Source organism: Paralichthys olivaceus, chromosome 11 (genome assembly GCF_024713975.1).
Source record: "Paralichthys olivaceus isolate ysfri-2021 chromosome 11, ASM2471397v2, whole genome shotgun sequence".
NCBI classification, from domain to species: Eukaryota; Metazoa; Chordata; class Actinopteri; order Pleuronectiformes; family Paralichthyidae; genus Paralichthys; species Paralichthys olivaceus.
In genome coordinates, this window is record NC_091103.1 from 17,643,064 (window position 1) to 17,665,388 (window position 22,325).

The 22,325-nt window shown below is 42.7% G+C and overlaps 1 protein-coding gene across 1 annotated transcript; it reads left to right on the forward strand.

Annotated features, from left to right (window-relative positions):
* The first annotated feature begins 20,767 nt into the window (after window positions 1-20,767).
* On the forward strand, window positions 20,768-21,991 carry LOC109630070 (P2Y purinoceptor 3-like). Its single transcript, XM_020088081.2, has one exon. The coding sequence runs from the start codon at window positions 20,860-20,862 to the stop codon at window positions 21,850-21,852; it is 993 nt and encodes a 330-aa protein (XP_019943640.1). The 5' UTR covers window positions 20,768-20,859; the 3' UTR covers window positions 21,853-21,991.
* Window positions 21,992-22,325: the final 334 nt, after the last annotated feature.

Below are 22,325 nucleotides of genomic sequence, written 5' to 3' on the forward strand. Positions count from 1 at the left end.
GAAGCTAAAAGAATATATTTATATGCCTCACACACCAGAAAGTATTTTGGGGTGACAGACAGGCCAATTAGTAGTCAACACACAGTGTGTATGTGTATGTGTGTGTGTGTGTGTGTGTGTGTGAGTATGTGTGAAAAGTGAGAGGAAGAGATGTAAAAAGATGGAGAGATTGAACAATGAGAGATAGTTAAAACTGAGTTTTTAAGCCTGGTAATTCCTCCCCTGCCGTTTTGTAATTTAAATGGACTTCCCACACTTGTGCAACCATTTTCACTACCGGTGGACATAGTTAACCACTGCACCAATTAAAGAAGAAAAAAAAAATTATAAGGAGAATCTTTTTTACACTGAGAAGTCAATTAACCGTCTTCACTGCAGAGTAAATATAACTTCAGAGGAAAAAATGGATCCCAAAGCCATGGGGGTTAGTAATTAGCAGCTATGCTGTAATGGTGCTACAGTGCCACAGCATTTGATATGGGTGGCCACAAATTGGAAGCAGTGGAATTATTTTACGTTTTTCTTCTCAAAGCTCCGTACTTCAGTTTTTGAGATTCGTCCTCCTCATTCTGAACCTTTGTGTTTTATCTCCTCGCCTGTCTCTCTGCCAATTTATTATAAAACACAAGAAATACACACATATCATGTCCATTTTTTCTGTTGAAACATTAACTGCAGAAAAAGTAGTAAAGCAGATATTCTGTCTCATTCATGCTCTGTCTCACATGCATATAATACAACATGTAGAGTTCAGCTTCAGATCTCAAGGTAGCACTCACAGTGTGAATGATGAGAAAAAGTGCAGTAAGAGGGTGACAGGTTTTGAAGACCCACATACATCAAATCAGCTGACCTAATAGTTGCTATTTTGTGACATTTAAAAGACCAATCTGCTTGAAAAAGCATATTGAACAATGGTAGAAAATAATTAATATGACTTTCCAGGTAGCAGGTGAATTCTGTAGAAAGATGCAAAATGCGATTCTTATTGAAGAAGCAGAAATACACATGTAGAAGACACAGATGAAGATGTCACAAGAGTTTGTGGTGATAAGAGCTGACGATGGTGTCAACTGATCCACGCAGCAGAGTCAATATGTCACTTCCTGCCTCTGTCTGCTCCACCTCTCGGACGCAGAGGAATTGTTGCTGTTGTGAACAATCTGTCGAGAACCTCCTGCTGAGTTGTGCATGTGTGAAAGGCAAACCATGGGTAAATTCTGTAGCCAATTCTTTGGATTTTACCCGGAGGTCATGTCTGAAACCGACTTCAGTGCAGAGATCACTCCAGATTGTTGTGTTCAGATTACAGTTGTTGAACTATTGACCACATTTAACCCTCGAGAAGTCTGTCCTGTCACACTGACACGAGTGCAGCACAGGGTAGATTAGCATGAGGCTGATTTAGAGCAACTGCTTTAGTGTCCCATCTGTCAGTGCTTCTTTTCCCTTCTCTTTCCGCCACTCCCATCACTGTTGTGGTATTTTGAGTTTAACACTCAATCTGCTTTCTCCTCTCTTCCCTCTGTGGCAGGAAATGGAGAGCAGGAGGAGGAACACTAGGAGTCGGTGTATAATTTTTTTCTTCAAACTAAATGTTTTACTTTAAACAGTATCGTAAAACTTTCTCTCCCTCTCACACACCCACAAACAAACACAACATTAGATTTGAAGAGCTAATGCAGAAAAGTAACTTGCAAGTTAGCCCAAAATGTAATGGCATTACACTCATTGTAACATTTACCTTTGACCATGGTGATGGACTATAATGGTGGATCCTTATCGTGGTGGCTGCTGATCGTGGACTATGATTACAACAAGACTGCTTGATATACAATATGTATTTAACTCTGTAGCAGTTTCATTATAGGATTATATGAGTCTTAAGTCTTAAGTATTAATTTAAAGCCATAACCAATATTGATGTTAGATGTAAAATTGCTTCGGAAAGTTTTAGATGCTCAAATTTCTACAAAGGGCCCTTTATAGTGCTTTGGAAAAAGCGGTGCTCCCTGAAGGTTACATAACTTAGAGCTGACACTGATGGTTCTCACCTCTCTGGCTGAATTTTCACAATATGCTCGGGTCTGTGATTGGCAGGTTGGAGGGCAGCAGGACGTCGTTTGAATGAGTGAAGAGGGACATCCCGAGCTAGTTCACTGTTACCATGGTGATGGATAGAAGATTATGAGGAGCTGTTTGAATTAACCTGGGGCCAACCGCAGGTGCTCTGTACAATACGTGGGCACACATGACAAAGGGACGCACACCTCAGAACACTCACACACACGTGCCTTTACATTTCATGTAAATATATATGCAAATACAAGAGCGTTGACAGTGGCTTCAAAGATTCAGCAATCTATAATAGACAAGAGGCACTATTTCAAAGCAAAGGCTCTTGGCTGAGAATATTCCCCAACACGCTAAAAGCACGCAACACGAACACAGTTTTTACTCACTGACATGTACACAGGGACTGCATGAGAGAAAGGCCTGGCATTCTGCCCGCAGCGATCCTCTATCTACTGTTTCAGTCCCTTTAATGTGCTGCAATGTTGTGGTGTCTCTTTTTGTGATGCTGTGAGGAATGGATTCTCATTATGTGCATCAAACTGGAGGACAACACCTCCTCCCTTTATCTCTGACTCATAGATCAAACAGACATGAGAGAGGGCAGACAGAGATCAAATGTGCCTGCAAGAAATCCACCCACAGGACATCTCCACTGCCTCCACTGGCATACTTAACACTTGCACCCAGTAGTACAAATTCATACTCGAATACAACAACAACACAGGCACATAAAAATGTGCATGAGTGGTTAAATCTGCTACAAGGTCAGTATTCAATATAAGATCTCTGAGCGGAAAACATCGACTGAGAATCGGCTGAGCAATGCAGCTACAAGCAAAATCTGGAGATGATAATATCAACAACTCAGTGTCCGAATATTTAACTTTAGAAAAGCAGAAATAAACCCACGCACGACTTTGCAGCTGCATCGCCTAATTCCACTTCTGAATGTATTCGGATAACCAAATTTCGGTCGTGACAGCTTTGACAATAACCACAGAAATCTCACCAAATTCATTTAAAAATGGAAAAAGACAAAGCAGTACCACTGAGCACGACATAAAAGATCAGTGGGTTTGCTACAGCACGAAATCCTGCGGGTGACTGACACAGCACCGCATTGAAACGCTCATTTACATGCTTATTCAGTATAATCACATTCAAGATCTAAGGGAAATTGAACGTTTCTCTGCAGGGGTGACCACCACGACTAAAACAACATATCCTGTAATGGCCAGAAAACATTTCATTAATTGCCCCTTTTATCTTACTGATGCTTAAACTGTCAATAGGCTGTGACGAGTAGCTTTGCTTACTGTACAGTGCGCAGGATAATGAGACTAACAGCAGCTTGCTGACACAGCCTTGACTTTATGATATCAGGGAGGGGCTTCTAATTTAACAGTCACTGATCGGCTCATGACTTAATTCTGCTTATGGTTGAAATACAATTACTCTGTGGGGCCTTTACTGAAGCTAAAAGACACATAACAGATTTTTATTGAAGGAGAACAATCGAACTTTCATTTGCACGTTATTATTATTTACCAAACATGTTTTTATCCAATGCAGCTCCTGCAAGTTCTTGACAACATCACCTCCTGAAGCAGTAGTAGAAGAAGATCAACTTCAACAACCTCCTCCTCTCTCCATCCTGTCTTGAGCCATTGCATTAATTATTTTTGTCTTAAATCTTGTCTCAAATTGTTTGAAGAACGTTTTAAAGTACATCCTGAAGCAGCTAACTCATCAAGTTCTGCTCTCTTTATGGATATTATATTATATAATTTAATCTTTTTCTTAATTGATAAAAGCAGCACCAGATCATCACTTATTTATGTTTATTCCATCTCTCTTTGTCTGAGGTGCAATCTTTTCCAAAACTTTAACGCTAAATTGCAACATGCAATTAATGTAAGGCATGTCGAAATCTGCCTCCACATTAAGCTCCTTTTCCATGTACATCATAGCTTTCGACTGCTGGGTCAAATGATTCTGCAGAGGACAAAGATTTGTTATGATCGACAGTTATAGAAATGTAACACCCAGCTGAACATGCTAACAGCAAGGTGAAAGAAAAAACTCCTTACTAGCAATGGGAAGAGAGTTTGCTGCTAATCAAGGTTTTATTTGCCATCACAAGCCATTTTCTTCTTTAAGAGAAAGTGTCTTTTGCAGAACCTTTTATTAAGCTTCCTCTCTAAGGGTTAACTGACAAGCAAGGTGCCCATGGTCAGATGAAAAGAGAAGAAGTGAATACCTCATGGACCCCACTGCACAGAAAATGATAAAAACATGTAATTTAACAGCCTCGACTTCATTTTCTCTCACCGTCCGCTGCCGTCCCTAGCCTCCTCTTAACACATGCATGCTTTTGATTTTACTCCTCGACTCCCTCTCCTCTCTGAGGGTAGCTCCCAGTTCCTGTCTCCACAACCACCGAGCGCTCTGTACACTCAGCAGGATTGCTGTCAGAGGAGGATTATAATGCCTCTGATCTGGTTAATGGACAGTAATGGTAGATGGCTGATGAACAGAGGAAGAGATGTTGGAGAGAGGGAGGAAGAGGGCCAGTAGTGATAGCGAGAAGGGGGTGAACTATTCCAGAGGTTTTCCTATATCTGAGGCGGGTCGAGTGAGGAGATCAACCCACTCCTCTCCTCCCTCCCCTCTTACTCCTCTCTCCTCCAGGGATCTCATTATGGCAGCCTCACTGTCCATCTGTGTATGAGATCGGCTAAAGATGGGGACAAGCCCTATGTGTAAAAGGATGGGAGTAAGTGGTTGTGTGTGTGTGTCGGGGGGGAAAGCAGGAAGCTGAAAGTGAAGGTAGAAGAAAGGATAAGGGGAGGAAAACTGTGGGCCGCAGAGCAGGGAGAGAGAGAGTAGAGGAGATATTAGAACAGCAGAGCCTATAGCCTGAGGTACCAGATTGTTATTACTGTTGCAGATGGTTGGGAGATGGTTCCAGCAGATTTATGTTTCGTTATAGTCAGTGTATGTGTTTCTACGTGTCACATCCATGCCTGCATGCGGCTGTATGCTTGTTTAGCTTAAGTTATGTCGGCTAAATGGCATGTTTTCGAGATAAATAACCAATTAGAAGCTCAGGGGAGTTTGCAGTGAACTACGGCGTCCAATCAAATCCTCATACACCAGCTGTAAATGCTCTGATCACAATCGGCCTGCTGTAAATATACAATGAAGAGATCCTGTGCTAAAAGACAGAAAACCACAGTAAATTACATAAAGTGAAGAAACTAAAATGAGCTGAAAAGATCTTTCCCTCTCTACTCCATATTCTTTCTGTCCTCCCACTGTGTCCTGATCCAGATTTATCTTACTCTCCGCTCTTCTTCCCATGTCAGTTCTTTTCCATTTGTCTAACTGCTTTCATTGATTTCTCATTTCTCTTTTTTGGAAGGTTGATAAGATGCTTTTAATGTTGCGTGAAGACTGTTAGTGTGTTTACATTTGTGTACATGATTGAATGTAAATGTACTCTATGTATCTTTGCAGGTTCCACAAGTAACAGATGGACAGTGGCGAAGAAGAAATGAGCCACTTGGACACACATACCTCTGCCTGTGTGTTCGATCTCACACCTGCACTAAAGTGAGGTCACAGAGGCCCTAATGCAGAGTTATTATCTTCATAATCTCCAAAATCCACCACATCTCTCTATTTACTCAGCTCTTCTTTTCAGCTCCTTAGCCATTCATCGCTGTCTCTCCAGCTCCCGGAGAAATCAACTTTCAACTCTTCTCATTTTCCCTCTCTACCAAACAGCCATGATAAATCTCCAAGATATGTTCCCAATGGGCTTTCAGAAAATCAATGGCCATTTTGGAGCATCACTTTCTGGGCATAAGCTTGTGTGCTGGGGTAGGTATGATAGCATATCTATGTAAATTCTGAACTGATGAATAATTCTCAAATAAAAGCCATTATGAATTATTTCTGAGTCCAACTATCCTTTATTGACTTCTGTTCATTGTGGACAGCCTCACCAAAACCTAACCGTTAACCGTGACCAATTCATGACTTACCCTTACCTGACCACATTTCGCATCTCACTCTTAACCTTAACCAGGACCTCACATATTACATTTGACCTCATTAGGACAAAGCTTCAGTCCCCATGAGGTCTACTTATCCTGATACGGTCAGTATTTACACCAAAAAGGTCCTAAAGGAATCTATTGCTCCTATTACACTTTATACATAGAGTGTGAGATAACTTTATTTGAATTAGTGCTATAATGTACATTATTGTGAATTTACCAAAACAAAAGGAAAAACATAAAAGAGCTGAGTTTGCAGAAAAACTTAATTTGACAACATACACAAATAAACACATGGGGCTAATTAATTATAGAGGTACAGTATATGTCTACTGTAAGTATGCAGAGTTCAAGTAAACAGAAAAATGAACTTGGAAATTTACAGTATAGTCAATGTGTGTTTATACATATTAGGTGTGTGTACAGTGTGTATGTATGAGGCTGTTTGTGAATACTCCTCCACAGTTTCTATTTTGCACAGACAATCATGCTTTCCTCTCTAACGGATGTAAACACGAGAGTTACTGTCTCTCAGGAGGCCAGCTGAGCCTGTGCCTGTTTGATTGTAAATAAGCTAATAGGCAAATGTCATGGCTATTAAATGAGCTAAGCCCGATCGATGTCAACTCCAGGGCGGAGGTATATAAATTCATTTCAAATGAGACACCAACTGTCAACAGTAAAACAAGTAATATGTTAGCATCTGTCTGCAGAAGCCGGGGACTGGTGTGTGTTTGTGGAAGTGGATGTGCCTGTGTGCATCAAGAGGCGGTGGGAGGGAAAGCGAGGGATGACATGGAGTGAGGGTGGGAAAAAGAGATTAAGGGGGGTTGAGGTGGAGGCATGGATGAAGCCGTCACTTGGCTTTGTGAGATTCTTGGCGGTGAGAGATGAGAGAATGATCTCCCACGCAGGCTGCAGGAATGCTTACACTAACACTTTCCCTCCTCCTGGGCACTGGAAGGGGGAGTGGGGGGGATGTGCAAACGCGCTACAGCTATAGGACAAGATCTATGTCCACAAACACTGAAGGCAAACACAACAACAGACACACAAACTTTGTATTAGCAAAGCCCAGGTGTAGATGATGTAATGTGTTTTTATCTAAATTCACATTCAACTCTACTTTACCTTTTCTTTCTCTCCGTCTTCACCTGACAGCATTTCTCCTAACTATCCATCACTGAAATCATTTCATTTGTGATCAGCCCAGCAGCAGCAGTATTAGTTATGCTGTAATGACAGGCCCGGCATCGAAGCGTTTCATCATCATTCTCATCTCCAACACTTCATCTTTGATCGCTGGTTTGTGTCTCTGAATAAAACTCAGCAAACCGTCCCAGAGGGCCACACTCAGCTGTGAATCACGGGATCCACTCGAGCTACAAAGTCAGCGCATACGAATACTTACATTTACACATTTAAACCCACATTCACATCACGCTATTAAGCAGCAAAACTAAAAGCTTAATACCGTAAACTACATTCATCCTAATCTATGCACCATTAAAAACCACCTTGTGTCCATAACAGTTTGCGGGTCTTTATATTTTGGACCTATGCTCTACTCTATCAAAGATTATATCTGTATTCAAAACTGCAGCCACTCAGTTAGTGGGTATCTTTCACCTGGATAAGTGGACATGCCGAATGTTAAGTTTAGCCTGAAGGGAGGAATATGGACTTGCCCTACAATGAGTACAGCCGTAAGGTTTTTTTGCCCAGAGCATGTTAAGCATTTCGGTGAATGCCAGTATTTTAAGGTGAGTTGGATCAGAAAACTGCTACAAGATAAAACCAGGAGATGGTTAGCAGAGCAGAAATAGTGGAAGTAAAGGCAAACGCCTTTTTTGCCAGGAAATGGAGGGTTTGCGTGTGAGGACTCAAATGTCTGAATTAGCTGCTCCACACTTTTTCTGCCATCCTGAGTGAGAGGGAAATGAGCATTGCTGAGCGAGGGGGCGCGTTGATAGCAACAGACGTAAAACTTGAAGAAATGTATGTCAGGGTGAAAATGAGATGACATAAAAGTATAAAAAGACGACAAAGATTCAACAACTTGAAAAAGCAACGAGATCCGAGAGCTTTTGGTGATAAGGCCCAATGCTAGTGTCGATGTGTCATAAACAAAAACTCTTTCTCTGTCTTTCTGTATTCTTCATATGCAAAACTCCGGCAAATGTCCGGACCCAGTTTTTTTTCTTTTCAGAATTCATGTATGATAACAGCAATTGTGTGGATGTGGGGTTCAGAGCGGAGACTTCAGGAGGTCACTGCACCTGGTCAAGAAATCATCCCATATCTTAACAACAAAACATATAATGTGTTAATTTGTGACTTTTAAAAGATTTGGTTACCTATAGACAGGGCGAGGCTAGCTGTGTCCCCCTTTTTCCTTTCTTTATGCAAAGCTAAACTGAGAATCTGAGTATCATATCAAAAAATCAACCTGCAGGGGATTTTATACAGTTATTGATTATTTCTTTGCAGAGTGCTAAGACGTGGCAGCTTATAAATTCTCTCATACTGGCCTTGTTTTTACTCTACAACCTCACACCTGCCCTCTTACAGAGTCATCCATACAACAACCCCAGCAGGTCAGTCAACACACAGCAGCGGTGTCAGAACAGTCAGACCTATTGATTTACTATCAACTTGGTCAGGAATGACCAATGCAGGACATGGAGGGCCTGCCCCCCCTGTGTATACATAATACATTCAGGTTCTAGGATTACGGAAAGCTTGAACCAGCCATTTCTGGGCGTGCAGTATATGGAAGATTCACACAGACTGACATAGGAGACAAGCCGACATTGATACGAGCAGAGTTGAATTCTGGGAGGTGTTATGAGAGAGAGAGAGAGTTGATTGAGGATGTTTTTCTGTGTTAGAGCAGATGAGGGAGAAAAACCTCAGTGTTTGCTGCAGAGTCTTATCTATTCCTGTGTGTGTGCGCGTAGTGTTCAATATCAGAGGTCTATGAAATATGCATGAACACCCCCCCCCCCCAACACACGCACACACACACACACACACACACACACACACACACACACACACACACACACACACGCACGCACGCACACACACACACACAATGTGGCACCCTGGCCTTACACTGATGAATGTCTGTCCTTCAGAGAACAGCCACAGAGGAGTGATACAGTGTGAGTGAGGACGGACAAAGAGAACAAGACAGAGAGAGACGGCGTGAGAGACAGAGACGGAAAAAGATTTGTGGAAAAAGGAAAATGTTTTTTTTTTTGTGCAGGGCAGAGGTGGAGAACTGATGAAGGGAGTTGGAGAGAAAAACAGCAGCGTCTGTCCAGCAACTGAATACAAGATGGACTGGATGACAGAAAGTGAGCATTTGATCATAAAAGAAACGTGTCCCTTAGATGAGTGGTGGACTGACTTTTGAGTATTTGACAGACTTTCCATATTCAACCACAGAGTGTGATCGAGCATGAACTGTAACTGTGCACATTATATTCAATTTTAGACAAGCAGAGGATAAGGGATGAACATTGTATTAGTTGTGTTGTGGTGTGTACACAGGCCTACAAGTACACAAAGTACGTTTACCCCATTTCAGGGTAGGGGGGGGTTTATATAGCTAACTAAAAGTAGATTGTCTAAATGCCCATCCTGCATCTTCCAAGACAGCAGCCAATCGTGCCGCAGTTTATGATGTAATCATGTGGCGTTTACTGCACACAAGAGACTTTTGTACCCCGACTTCATCCTTTATGTTTGTGCCATAAAACAGCGAGCATGAAGAAAAGTGCCGTCTCAAGAACAAACGCACGGGGTGGAAAAGAAGGAGATGATGAGAGGAGCTGCATGTTAACAGTACTTATTCTTTTTTCTAACCATTATTTATTCAGGGTGGTTGCACTGAGAAGGAACACCCATTTTACACAGACTCTCTGCCGGCCACTGGAGCTCCACAGTGGTGTTGATGAGGATTGGATAAGTGCTGCTCTTTTACTTTTCCCACCACTGCCCCTGTGTGTTGATGGATGGGACGGATTCCGAACTTTAACTGAGGCAAAAGTTGCAATACTGCAGTTTCATCTAATATATATTTCATCTAAAAGTCATACATTTAAAATGTAGAGAAATGCACAAGTGTAATTAACAAAGTGTGCTGAAATTATCTAATGTTAAAGGAGTCATACATGCATATATTAAAGTATTATTAGTATGGATGTATTGATGTATTGATGTGTACGACGCATATTGGTATATAACTGGTTAAGGTGGAGATGAGGAGATGATATATACCAACACCAATACTGATGCTGTCACTGTGATCATACCATATGTGTTTAATCTATAACAGTGCATCAAATTTTACAAGTTGATTATTGCAAATAAAATCTTGTTCTACGAAGTAACTGTGGCTGTCAGATGAATATGGTGCAACAAAATGTACAATATTTCCCTATGAAATATCATGGAGTACGAATTTAATGTAGCATTCATTTTAAATAGTCAAGTAAAGTAGTTACTTACTAAAGTAGTATACTACTATAGGCAGCATATATATACACACATATATATATGTGTGTGTTGATCATGCAACCACTGTATTGGAGGGATTAGATGGGATGGAGATAAATGTCTGAATCCCTCACATTACATCAACATTGTTCATTTATATTTCCAATAAAAGCAATATTGAAAAAGAAAAAAGTAAGAGACAAGAGACAGGGGTGAGGGGGTTTGTGTTTGTAGGGTGGGGGGCTGGGGGGTGGTCTTTGTCATCTTGATTTTTAAGTTACACCAACCATCTAATTAGGAAGACATTTGCTGCTGTGCTAATGAACAACAAACTCCTTCATGCAGAACAAACAACCTAAAAACAAAGTGCACACACACAGCACAGCGCTCACAGTCTCTCACCAGGACACCAGCCCATCTGTTTGCTAAAGAAATCTTGCTTTCCTCTAGCACTTGCTTTCCTCTAGCACACACAGACACACACACACACACACACACACACACACACACACACACAAATGCAGACATGACATCATGCTTTTCGGTGCTGGGTCTGCAAAGAGCGTGGGCAGGGTTGTGCAGACTGAGGCCAGACTGAGGAACTCCGCAGAGCAGAATGTGTGAGTTTGTGTCTTGTCTGTCACTTAGAACTTGAGGTGGTCTACAGACATGTTTTTTTTACATCTCTGCACCCATGTCCTTGTCTCTGCACCCACCCAACATATTCTCTCTGTGTCCCTCTGCTCTCACTGTTTATCTGCTCCTTGTATAGCCGATTGTTTTTTCCTCTCTTTGGCTTTTGACTGGCTGACATGCCCTGTGAGTACTGTTTAATTCTCCCCTGCGCTCCCTTGGGAGAGGGGAAGGGATGGGCGGGATGAGACGAGGGAGGACAAGGGCAGAGGCACTTCATTAATCAATCAACCGGCTTTGAAAATTTACCTAATTAATGGCTAATTACAGATCCGGGCACCGCGCCAGCTGGCATCCCCACCACCTCCACCAGTACGACCCCTGCGGTCCCCCAGATGACACTGGAGGTAAACACCCCTCCCTCACTCCCTCCTCTGCTCTCTTCTTTATTACTCTATCCATCCATGCATCCTCTCACCCATTCTTTTTTGTCTGTGTGCAAACACAACAGATCACGGCTGAGAACTCACACAAGCAGCAAATAACTTAAATATGTCGAGATCTCTCGCCGCCTGCCTCATTCTCATGTTGCACCATACGGTCGTCTGTTTAATTCTGTTAATGCAGTCTTACCGTAGAAATATCGGTGGTCATCACAGGGTCCTGCTGGCTCTCTGAAGTCTCACGCTGACGATGGCTCGTAAGGTCCTCGTCTTGCCCCTGCTGGCTCCCTGCACGGGACATTTTTGCACGCCAGGCACGCTGGATCCTGGAAATAGGGGATACAATGCACAGTGACACCCAGATCTAATAAAAGATGTCATCAACCAGGAGCAATTCCAAAAAAACGTATATAAAAACATTTGGAACAAAAGTCAACTAGAATGGTGCTCTATTCTTTGGATCTGCACCAAATAGCACACATTCATAAATAACAATAATTAGTTTTTATCAAGATCCATGAACTATTTTCAGAGAAACCTCACCGACAAACAAACACCATCGTAAACATAACATGCAAGGCTGTCACGACTGCAACTCCCAAGCTGTATTTCTATTACAAATGTCCAATCAATGACCTTCAAATTTCCTTCAAGCACCACTAATGGTGAGTTAACACAGACAACTATGATTTGTAGGAACTTATTCATAAATTCAATAAATGCTGCAGTTTGCAAACTTTGGTTGAATTCAGAAAATATAATATAGACATGACTATTCTATGCTGATAAAAACTGGGAATATTAATAAAAGGAAACCTTCAAGTGAGAATTTACTTTTCTATATTTATGTCTTGGCTCAAATCAAAGAAATCTGCAGTATTTTGGGAAACTTTGCTATTTTCTTTTTCCATTTAAATCTTTCTCAAACTTTTTCTCGACATCTCACCCCTGTTCTCAACCTGCACAGTCTCTTTTCTGTCTCTAACTCTCCACCTTCTTTCATCCCTGTAGTCGCCCCAAAGCCCGGGTCCAGGATGGAGTGTGGGATCAATTACCCGATGGAGAAACACATTCACCTCCAGTGGAGCAGAGAGACAGCTGAGCCAAATGGAACAAATTGAATTAAGCCATAACTCCTCGCTCCAAAACCAATACCCTTTCCCCCCTTCCTTCCTCCATCCCCATTTTCACCACTTCTATTCTCTCTTTGCTTCTTCTATCTCTCCGTTCCTGTGCCTCTCTGCCTCTTCTGTGAGTCCACCCTGACATTTATTCCTATCCATCTCACCTTCCCACACCCCAATCATGTTACCTCTACACGTAAACATTGGCTTTCTCTTCTCTGTCCTCAACTTTCACAGAAGTCAGAGCCTGAGGCGAGAGCTGTCCTTCCTTGTTACACCTTTAAAACCGCTACTCTGTGTTTAAGTAAAATGGTATTAAATGGCAGTTTGTGCACTCATAAGTGCACTTTGCCCTGCCTCCAAAATCCAATCAGAGGTAAGATTGAATTAAAGCCGCAAGAGAATCGATGACCTGCCACACAACAAATAAAATGCACTTTTAAGTCATATCCCTGAAAATCAGAAATTAAACATGGAAAATAAACCATCACACAGCTTTAAGAAATAAGCCACAGGTGACACTCACACAATAGCCTTGCTCTCCAGGCGCTGTCGTTGCTCCCGGCGATGTGGGCTATTTTCCTCTTCCTCCTCACTCCTACAAGGACGGCTTCTGTGACATCATACACAACAAAAGAACGCACAGTGTTCATCCCATGTGTTACAAATAAATGTATTTATATTTGGAGCACTGTGAACACTACAGTGCAGTGGCTTACCTCTCCACCTTGGGAAGCGCTGGCCCTCCGCTGTGGTTGCAGTAGCGATGGCACCTCCTGACTTCTTCCTGTGCGGTGAATAGTAACAATACGGTTTTTAATTCTGATGAGATACAGGATGGTCTCTTTTTCCACACAATCCACACAATAACAAATCTGCAGCATTTTGAATAACTGCTCCGCCCACGCTCACTGTCTGTCTGGCATTGCTGCATAACTGAGCTATAACTGCTCTTTTTATCATTTGTTTATCTGTTTATTAACCTATGAGCGACAGCATGTTAAGGTGCATTAACAAGGGCATGAATAAACAACAACAACTGAGGAGCAGGGAAAATAAACTGGTATGGTATCACTGATGGATAACAGCATGTGTGTGCACTCAGCAGGTGCCAAACAGCCAGAGAGCGGCTGCAGGCCAGGGGGTGAGGCCCTTCTTTGAGGCAGCTCTGGGGCCGCTGCCATCAAGCTCAACAGAAGTAAGCAGATGGATGAGCTCCCAAAGCAGCGACGCAGCTCCACTCCATCTCTAGTATTCACCCATCTCCCTGTTAGTCAGCAGGGTGCATGCTGTGAGTATTTGTTCATGTGTGCGTCCGTGTTCTAGTGACTGCATCAAGAATGCAAGTATACATCCTGCTCACAGCTCAGTGTGATGTCAAAGGTAATGACTATATTACTGTAATGAGAAAGCTGACCTTTGCCGAACAAGTTTATTTTTTGTTCCTCAGCTTTATGGAGCATTTTGGCTCTTTTCATGTCCCAATTTTCCAACTGCTCCAGTCCATTAAAAAACCCTTAATTCAAACATCAACACTGACACATTTTGTAAACTATGAGCTTGATCTCTAAAAGTTCACAGTATCTAACAGGGACATTTGGTTGCACCCTCTAAAATGATTATCAAAAATCATAATCACATTTATCGTTTATGTGTGTGAATCTATGAGCTTCTATTGTGTGTTTGGCTGCCGTACTGTACACTAAGCCATAAAGCTACATTAATTTGACAGTTCTCAATGTTCTCGCTGTTTCGCTCAGCGAAGCCAGAACAGATTAAGTGAGCAGGATGCCAGGAAAAAAGACAAATAAGGGTTTAAAACATAATTGTATCAACAAGTTTTGTGCTGTATTAACTGCGGACTCCGTCCTGATACCCTACAAATGGAAACCATGACAAATGACAGTAAATGTTTTATGGAAAAACATCTTTTATATGCTGAAATGCAGCGTGCCTGACTTGTGATTGGTCGAGTGTATATGCAGGCCCTTACAGTGACATTATCCCTGTGTTTACTACTGATCAAGAGTCTGACTCCAAATTACGTCATCGACACCAGCAGTGTTGGAATTTGGGATGTTTTGGCTTCATTCCTATCTGAAGAAGTGGAGACGTGTCGTTGAATGTTAAGATCCTGCTTGATACGTTATGCTAATGATATCGATTGTACTCCCCTCTTTCTTTTCTTATTCACCAGCAAGTGGTTTCACTAAGCATGATTACATTTTTAGTTGTGATACATTTTAATGACATAATAATCAGTTGTTGATCATAAAGAGCATTACCACTATAAATACAACTCACAGTATACGTTTTATTTTGAAAATATAACCATTCACTTAAGTTTTAAAAGATCGTAGCACCTGCTTGACACACAGCATCTTGTGCTGGTCACTTTTAATGCTACTATCTTTTGTGTGTTTAGAGCCAAGTGTAATGTCATGGCTCTCTGGACTGAATAAAATGCACTAAAGTTATATGAGAGCAATAGAACTACCAAGGTAGCAATACAACTGCAGCGGATGACAGGAGAAACACATTACTTGAGGGTTACTATGGGTTAGATGAGAATCTACTAAATCAATGGCTGACTACATGATTGCATAAAAACAGGCATGTTAACATTAACCTCTTCTACTGTGCGTGTAAGCAGCTAAATTGTATTATTTTCAATATAAAAACAGGGGCAATCAATAAAGTGTAATGCAAGCGGGGTGTGAGGGTGGACAGTAATACGATTTATGTCATTGAAAAATGAGAGAAAAAGAGGAAGGAAAATGAGAAAAAAGAAAGTGGGCTTTCCTAATTGATGAGTTATTAAAATCCTAATCTCTAAGAGACCTTGTTCTATCACATAGACTGATGGCAGGCGTAGCTGAGTGTCCATGCCAAAAGACACACACACACACACACACACACACACCGACACACACACACACACACCGACACACACACACACACACACACACACACACACACACACACACACACAAAGACACAAAGACACAAAGACACAAAGATAAAAGCTTATTCCCTCCAGTGTGAGAGAGACTGTCAACTTCAACCTTCAGACTCACCGTTTCATAAAACTAAGTGCCACATACTCATACACTCACTCAAAGGTTTATGCAGTCATCCTTGTTAGGACACTACATTGACATCATTTCATTGTGGACAGTCGATCCCTAACCGTAACCAGGACCTCAGAAGAAACATTTGGCCTCATTAGGACTGGGCTTTGCTCCCCATGAGGTCTACTGGTCCTGAAAAGGTCAGTGTTTATAGTGGAGATGGTCTCAAGAGGTAGAAAAATGTGTACACAGTCAGATCTCAGAGGATGTGATTAAGTATGTGCATTGAGAGGGCTGCATCAGACTATTGGCTGTTTATCTGCAGCCCCACTTGCCGACCAGCCCGGGGAAATGTCCAATCAGGAGAAGGGATGTACCAGTGGAGATGCTTGTTAATCGCAACATCGGGAATCAATTTACATGCACGGTGCGTGCAAGGAGTAATATGGAAGTCAACATTTACTCTTTGGCCTGAGTCCCTGAGAACTAAAAAAACACCCACTGAGAGAGGAGGGTGTTACTGATGTGGTCATGTGATTACATGATTTGGAATGCTATTACGTCAATTTGTAAAATTGACAGAGGCAAAATGATAAACTTGCATTGATTGAGAGAGCAGTTTCATACTGATCAGATAACAGTGCTCAGAGATCCACACATTCACAGAGTAAATGGTCGGCATTTATATAGCACTTTTCTGATTTGATTTTTTTTTGCCATTTACCCATTCACACACACATTCATGCAGGGCATCTATGGTTCAGTATCTTGCTCAAGGACACTCGGCATGCAGATGGGGAAGATTGGGATTGAATCACCAACCTTCTGGTTAGATGATGATATGGCCACACAGTCATCAGTACTAGGCTGGAGCAGCACTGTAAATTGACCAGGCTTATGTAGAGGAGCAGCAACACCAAGAAGGCTTACATCATGCACGCATACAGATGTGAGGTTAATTTATTATCTATAATTCAGCAGTTCATTAAATATAGACAGAACATTTTATTTTAGAGCCATACACAGAGTTTATAGGTATGACTAAAACGTTATTCATTCATTTTTAATTACTACCTTTTTGTCAAACTAATCGTAGACTAAAATGGAACTCCGCCTCCATCAAGGCCCATAGTGCACTCTTCCTACACTTTATGTTTGATAAAAATGAATTCCCCAAATTATTATTTAGTATTAATAGTAAATACATTTTCTGTTAATTTTTAATATTGATCACAGCAACACTAATTAATACAGACATACAATCAAAAAAAAGTTAACAAAAAATCAATGTAGTACTACAATGTAGTACATGTAGCTAAGAGCTAAGAGTACATTGAACCTTAAGAGAGCTTGGAGAAAGCAAATCTGCAATGATGGACTTTGGAGCTTATCAATCAGGAGGAACAGGAAGGGAACACAGTTATTCTAAATGGCAAAGGAGAGGAAGACATCCCTAGGTGTTGAGATGGGCGAGGTGTGACAACCAGAGATGAGGGAGGTGCGAGAGTGAGAAAATGATCATATGGTCTATCAAAATGCAAAATGGAGCACTTGGGACTAGTCCCCCTGCTACTATTAACCAGTAGAGAGCTGCTCTGATTAACATATGGTGAGGAAGGGAGCGAGAGCATGTTCGCGCACACACACACACACACACACACACACACACACACACACACACACACACACACACACACACACACACACACACACACACACACACACACATCCAATATGACCAACATCGGCAAGGCGGCTTCTCTCAGTGATCAAAGACTAGGCTCATTCATTTGGATCAAACCAGTGTTCCAAGACATGGTAAAGGGAATGAATGGTGATGACTATAAAACTCATAGGAGAGTGTGCACTGTATGTGGGGCTGCACTAGTGTGTGTTAATCTATCACTGTATGCATTTTGTAGGAGTTATCATACATTATAATCAATTAAAAAGAAAGATACATATTTAATGATATGAACCAGAGCACACATGCACACACAGAGGGTGCACTGTGTATTTCTGCCGTGGTGGCTCGAGAGACAGCTATCTGTCAGGGTGCAGGCTCATCTCGCCCATGCGAAGGTTATTATGACTCAATCGCAGAGCGTTTGAGTGAGCTAGCCCAAACAGCACTCAGCAGAGCTCCTACCTAACTGGGGGAGAGACGATAATGCACTTCTGAAATATGACACCCGTCCCTGGCACCACTACACTCCCACCATATGCACATCCTTCTATATATTAGACAACACTGCATCTACATCTGACTGCCACAATCTGTGCTGGTGCACTGATGTTGCCCTGGCTGAATGACACCAGTGTAACATTATTTTGGATTTCTTCTCCCATTGAAGCACAAAGAAGAAGATGTTCATTTACCTAGGAGCAACAAGGGGCCTCATGCATGATATTGATGAATGATTTTAAGATTCCAGCTGCATGTTCTGTGTCAACAATGTCACCTGTGCTGTATATTTCATGCTTAATCCCATTAAAGGTGACCCCCTCCCTCTCCTTTGGCCTGCTGTTTGAATAAGCTCTGTGAGGCCATAAACATTCTGCTGTCCCATTGATTACAGGGTAATAGTTGAATAGATTAATGTGTTTCTTAGGGGGATGATGCCTTGGCAATGAATCTGAATCACTTACACCGACACAGCAAGTGCAGCAGCCTCCAAACCAATACCCTGCATTTTCTATCTCCACTCATATTTCACACACCAATTACTGGTTAGTCCTTCATAAAGCTTCTTCTCATCTTTTCCTCACCAGACTTACACAGACCTCCTCTGGCTTGGCGAGTTAATCAATTTGGAAATGTCATTGCTGGAAAGTGACAATAAAATTCAGCTATCGGGTGGCACAGAGGGGGAAAAAATTTGAAGTCAGAATGAGAAAGTTTAGGAGAACATGCAATAAAACAGGTTAAGTGTGATTGTGTGTTGGGGGCTGCAGCATTACAATATATACTGTATTGCAGAGTCCAACGCTGATGGAACAGTGCTTTCAGAGCTTGTGTGCTCAATATCCCCCGCTGCCGATAATGCGCAACACTACATCACTGGCATTAAATATTCAGAAGCTCAATTCAACCAGGTGAACTCGTGCACTGACGCTCACCCGAGCACATGAAGGAAACACGTCACACTTCTGTTCAAGATAAGCAAAACTGATTTACACTATACGAAGTCAATTACTACAGTCACTCTCTTCAAAGCTTATTTATTGTCCTTCTCTGGTCTCAAATTGAGGAGGTGGAGGGGGCCGCAGCCCCTCCGTCAGCTGCACAGTTCAGCTGGGCCTTAACCATTCCCTGCTGGAAATGAAGTCATTTACAACAGGAGGAACAATGTGGGGTATTAATGAAACATTTTCAGCTGCTGCCACCACAAAAAAAATTTACACTAAAAAGCAATTTCCCAAACAAAACTGAATTCAACAAATTGTGCCATGTTGAATGGGTAAATGATGAAAACAGAGTTCATGGTTACAATGTGAAGAAAAGCGAATAAAATAATTATGAGAAGAATTAAAGTAATATTAGTTTTACACAGTATGTTTCACTGTCCATGGTGCTGATTGTCTGCTTGAGATCACTGGGGAACACTTGGCTGAAGAAGTCATTACTTTTAAATGATTCTGTATTATTTCATCTGCTCTTTGAATATAGATTTTGTATCAAATCATTTGCTGTCTTTTGATTGAAATGACATTACTTCTTGTCTTTGAGGTTTTGTGTTCCTGTTTTTCCTCTTTGTGAAACACTTTGTAACAGCTGTTTCGAAAGGTTCTATATATATAACGTTATTATTAAAATAGATGTTTTCATGAACTATTTTGTTTCCTCCTGAGAGAGCGCTCACTGTATGAGCCTCAACTTCCTGCTCCAAAAAAAGAAAGTGAATTACATCATTGCTGAGAATGCACCCGAGAGGGTACCGTGATCTTCTCGCAGTATTTCCCCCCAGAGACAAGAATCTATACAAACCAGTTGATACTCATGACCTCATGGACTTGTCTATTGTGCTGTCTGGTGGAAGCCTCTCACCTGGTTATTAATGCGTAGAGCAAGGTGCTTCCTCTCCCGAGCCAGACTCCCGCTGCGCAGCCTCGCCTCCTCTCCCTGGTGCATGCTTCTGGAAGGACACCGCTCAAGTTAAGACACACACAAAAACAAAAACTCTCCAAAACATGAAATCTGCTTTAACCTCCTGAGCCTGCGAACAGCCTGTACTCTCTCCTCCTCTTGCTGCAGCAGAGAGTGGCGTTCTGCAGGATTTCATCACTCATCGGTGCATTTCGAGGAGCAGCATGATGCAGGAGCTCCCCTCGCACCTTTGAACATGCATGCACACGCGTGACTGGGATGAGTCTGCGGAGGTGACACTAACCTGTGCGCGCCGTTCCTCAGCATGACGAGCTCCCTCTCCGCGGTCAGACAGAGATGAAGTGAGCGCACCGGGTCGGGAGTAGCCGGAGAGAGAGAGGAGAGAGAGAGAGAGAGGAGAGTGAGGAGGGGGGGGGGGGGGGGGGGGGGAGAAAGCAGCCAATGGGATGCCGTGCGTGTGACTGCGCGCGTGTGCGAGGTGTCATTTAACTTGGCAATCGCAGCATTAATTATGTCTCTCTGGGGAGAGCACAATCGCATGCTACAGTATCTCAGCCTATTATGTCAGGCTTTTTCAAACGCTCCACTGACAATCTATTTGCTCATGGCCCAGATATGGCGCTGTAATGGTTTTAGATTAGACAGGTGTGTGCTGGGAACAAGAGGGGGGGGGGGGGGGGGGGGGACTCACAAGTTGAACAAACACCTTCATTTGGTATTAGCACACGTCACACACATTGTAGTAATAGGTGAGGCGCAGGAGAACGTATCCATTTATCAGGGGGACCAAGGTTTGGACTTGTTCTCCAAAAGTATCCCAAGTTGACCTTTTGAATGGAGGACTTCCACATCTGTCCTGTGAGCAGCTACTACAAGAGGATCCTTCTCCCTGCCTCTTACAGTCTGGTGTTCGTGCTGGGTCTGACTCTAAACGGCGCCCTGCTGTGGTGCGTGTGTTGCCGGACGCGTTGCTGGAGCAGCACGGTCATCTACATGACCAACCTGGCCGTGGCGGACCTCCTCTACGTGCTGTCCTTGCCCCTTCTCATCATCAGCAACGCCCGCGGGGACCTGTGGCCCTTCGGCGACGTCATCTGCAAGTCGGTCCGCTTCTTCTTTTTCGTCAACCTCCACTGCAGCATGATGTTCCTCGCCTGCGTCAGCGTGCACCGGTTCATCGGCGTGTGCTTCCCCATCGCCGCCGTGCGCCTCAGGACCAAGCGGCTCGCTCTCTTTACGTCTGGCGCGGTTTGGGTCCTGGCCACGGCGGAGATCTTACCCACGCTTGTCTTTGCGCACACGGGAGTGATCAACAACATGACCGTGTGCTTTGAAATGACCAACCCGAAGCAATTTGGCGTGTACTTCCCCTATGGACTGTTCTTAGCCATAGTGGGGTTTCTCGTTCCATTCCTGCTCGTTGTCACATGTTACTGCTCCATGATGAAGGTGCTTTACTGCAGGGCCGCTGGCACCATCTCCAACACCACGACGGCTCTTGTGCGCAACAAGTCACTGTCCACCGTCTTGCTCGTGTGCCTCGTGTTTGTGGTGTGTTTTGTGCCATACCACGTTACGCGCACTGTGTACCTGTTCGTGAGGGTGTACATGCCCGCGGACTGTCAACTGGTAAACGTGGTAATGATCTCCTATAAAGTCTGGAAACCGGTGGTGAGTTTCAACTGCTGCGCAAACCCCCTCCTTTACTTCTGGGGCTCCTATCGGCGCAGACAGAAGCTGCGGGCCTGGCTGTGCAGGAGGAAGAAGAGGGTGCAGCCCAGTGTGTGTGTAGTGGATGTGGGCAGCAGAAACAGGTCCGGAGGGTAGACAGCATCTATCACAAGACTCAGTCCATACTGTGACTTTTATCACGTGTAGTGGACAGTGATGATAATGAGGATAATGCCAACACTTGTTTTTAATAACTACATTTATTATGTTAAGCATAAAAATATGTATTTGGAAACATTCAACAGGTGAAAGAAGTCACTGACTTGTGAGGCATCCCTTTTTTGGACACTATACTCTATTATAGTAATTTAATGTAACCTATAAAACCTGGAAGAACAGCAAACCTAAGGACATCACAGTAAATGCTGAGATTGCTAAATGTGGTTATTTAAAAGCAGGGACACTGTAGCCTGGAGGGATATTAAAGCATTTGTGGGAATTACTGCCCTCTGTCGTTTGAAGAGTCTCTAAAACAGACCCTAAAAAACAGCATCCATTGCACCATAAAGCCACAGCATCATTCCACGGCAAAAAAAACAACTGCAGAGTGAAATAGGTTCAAAAAGATA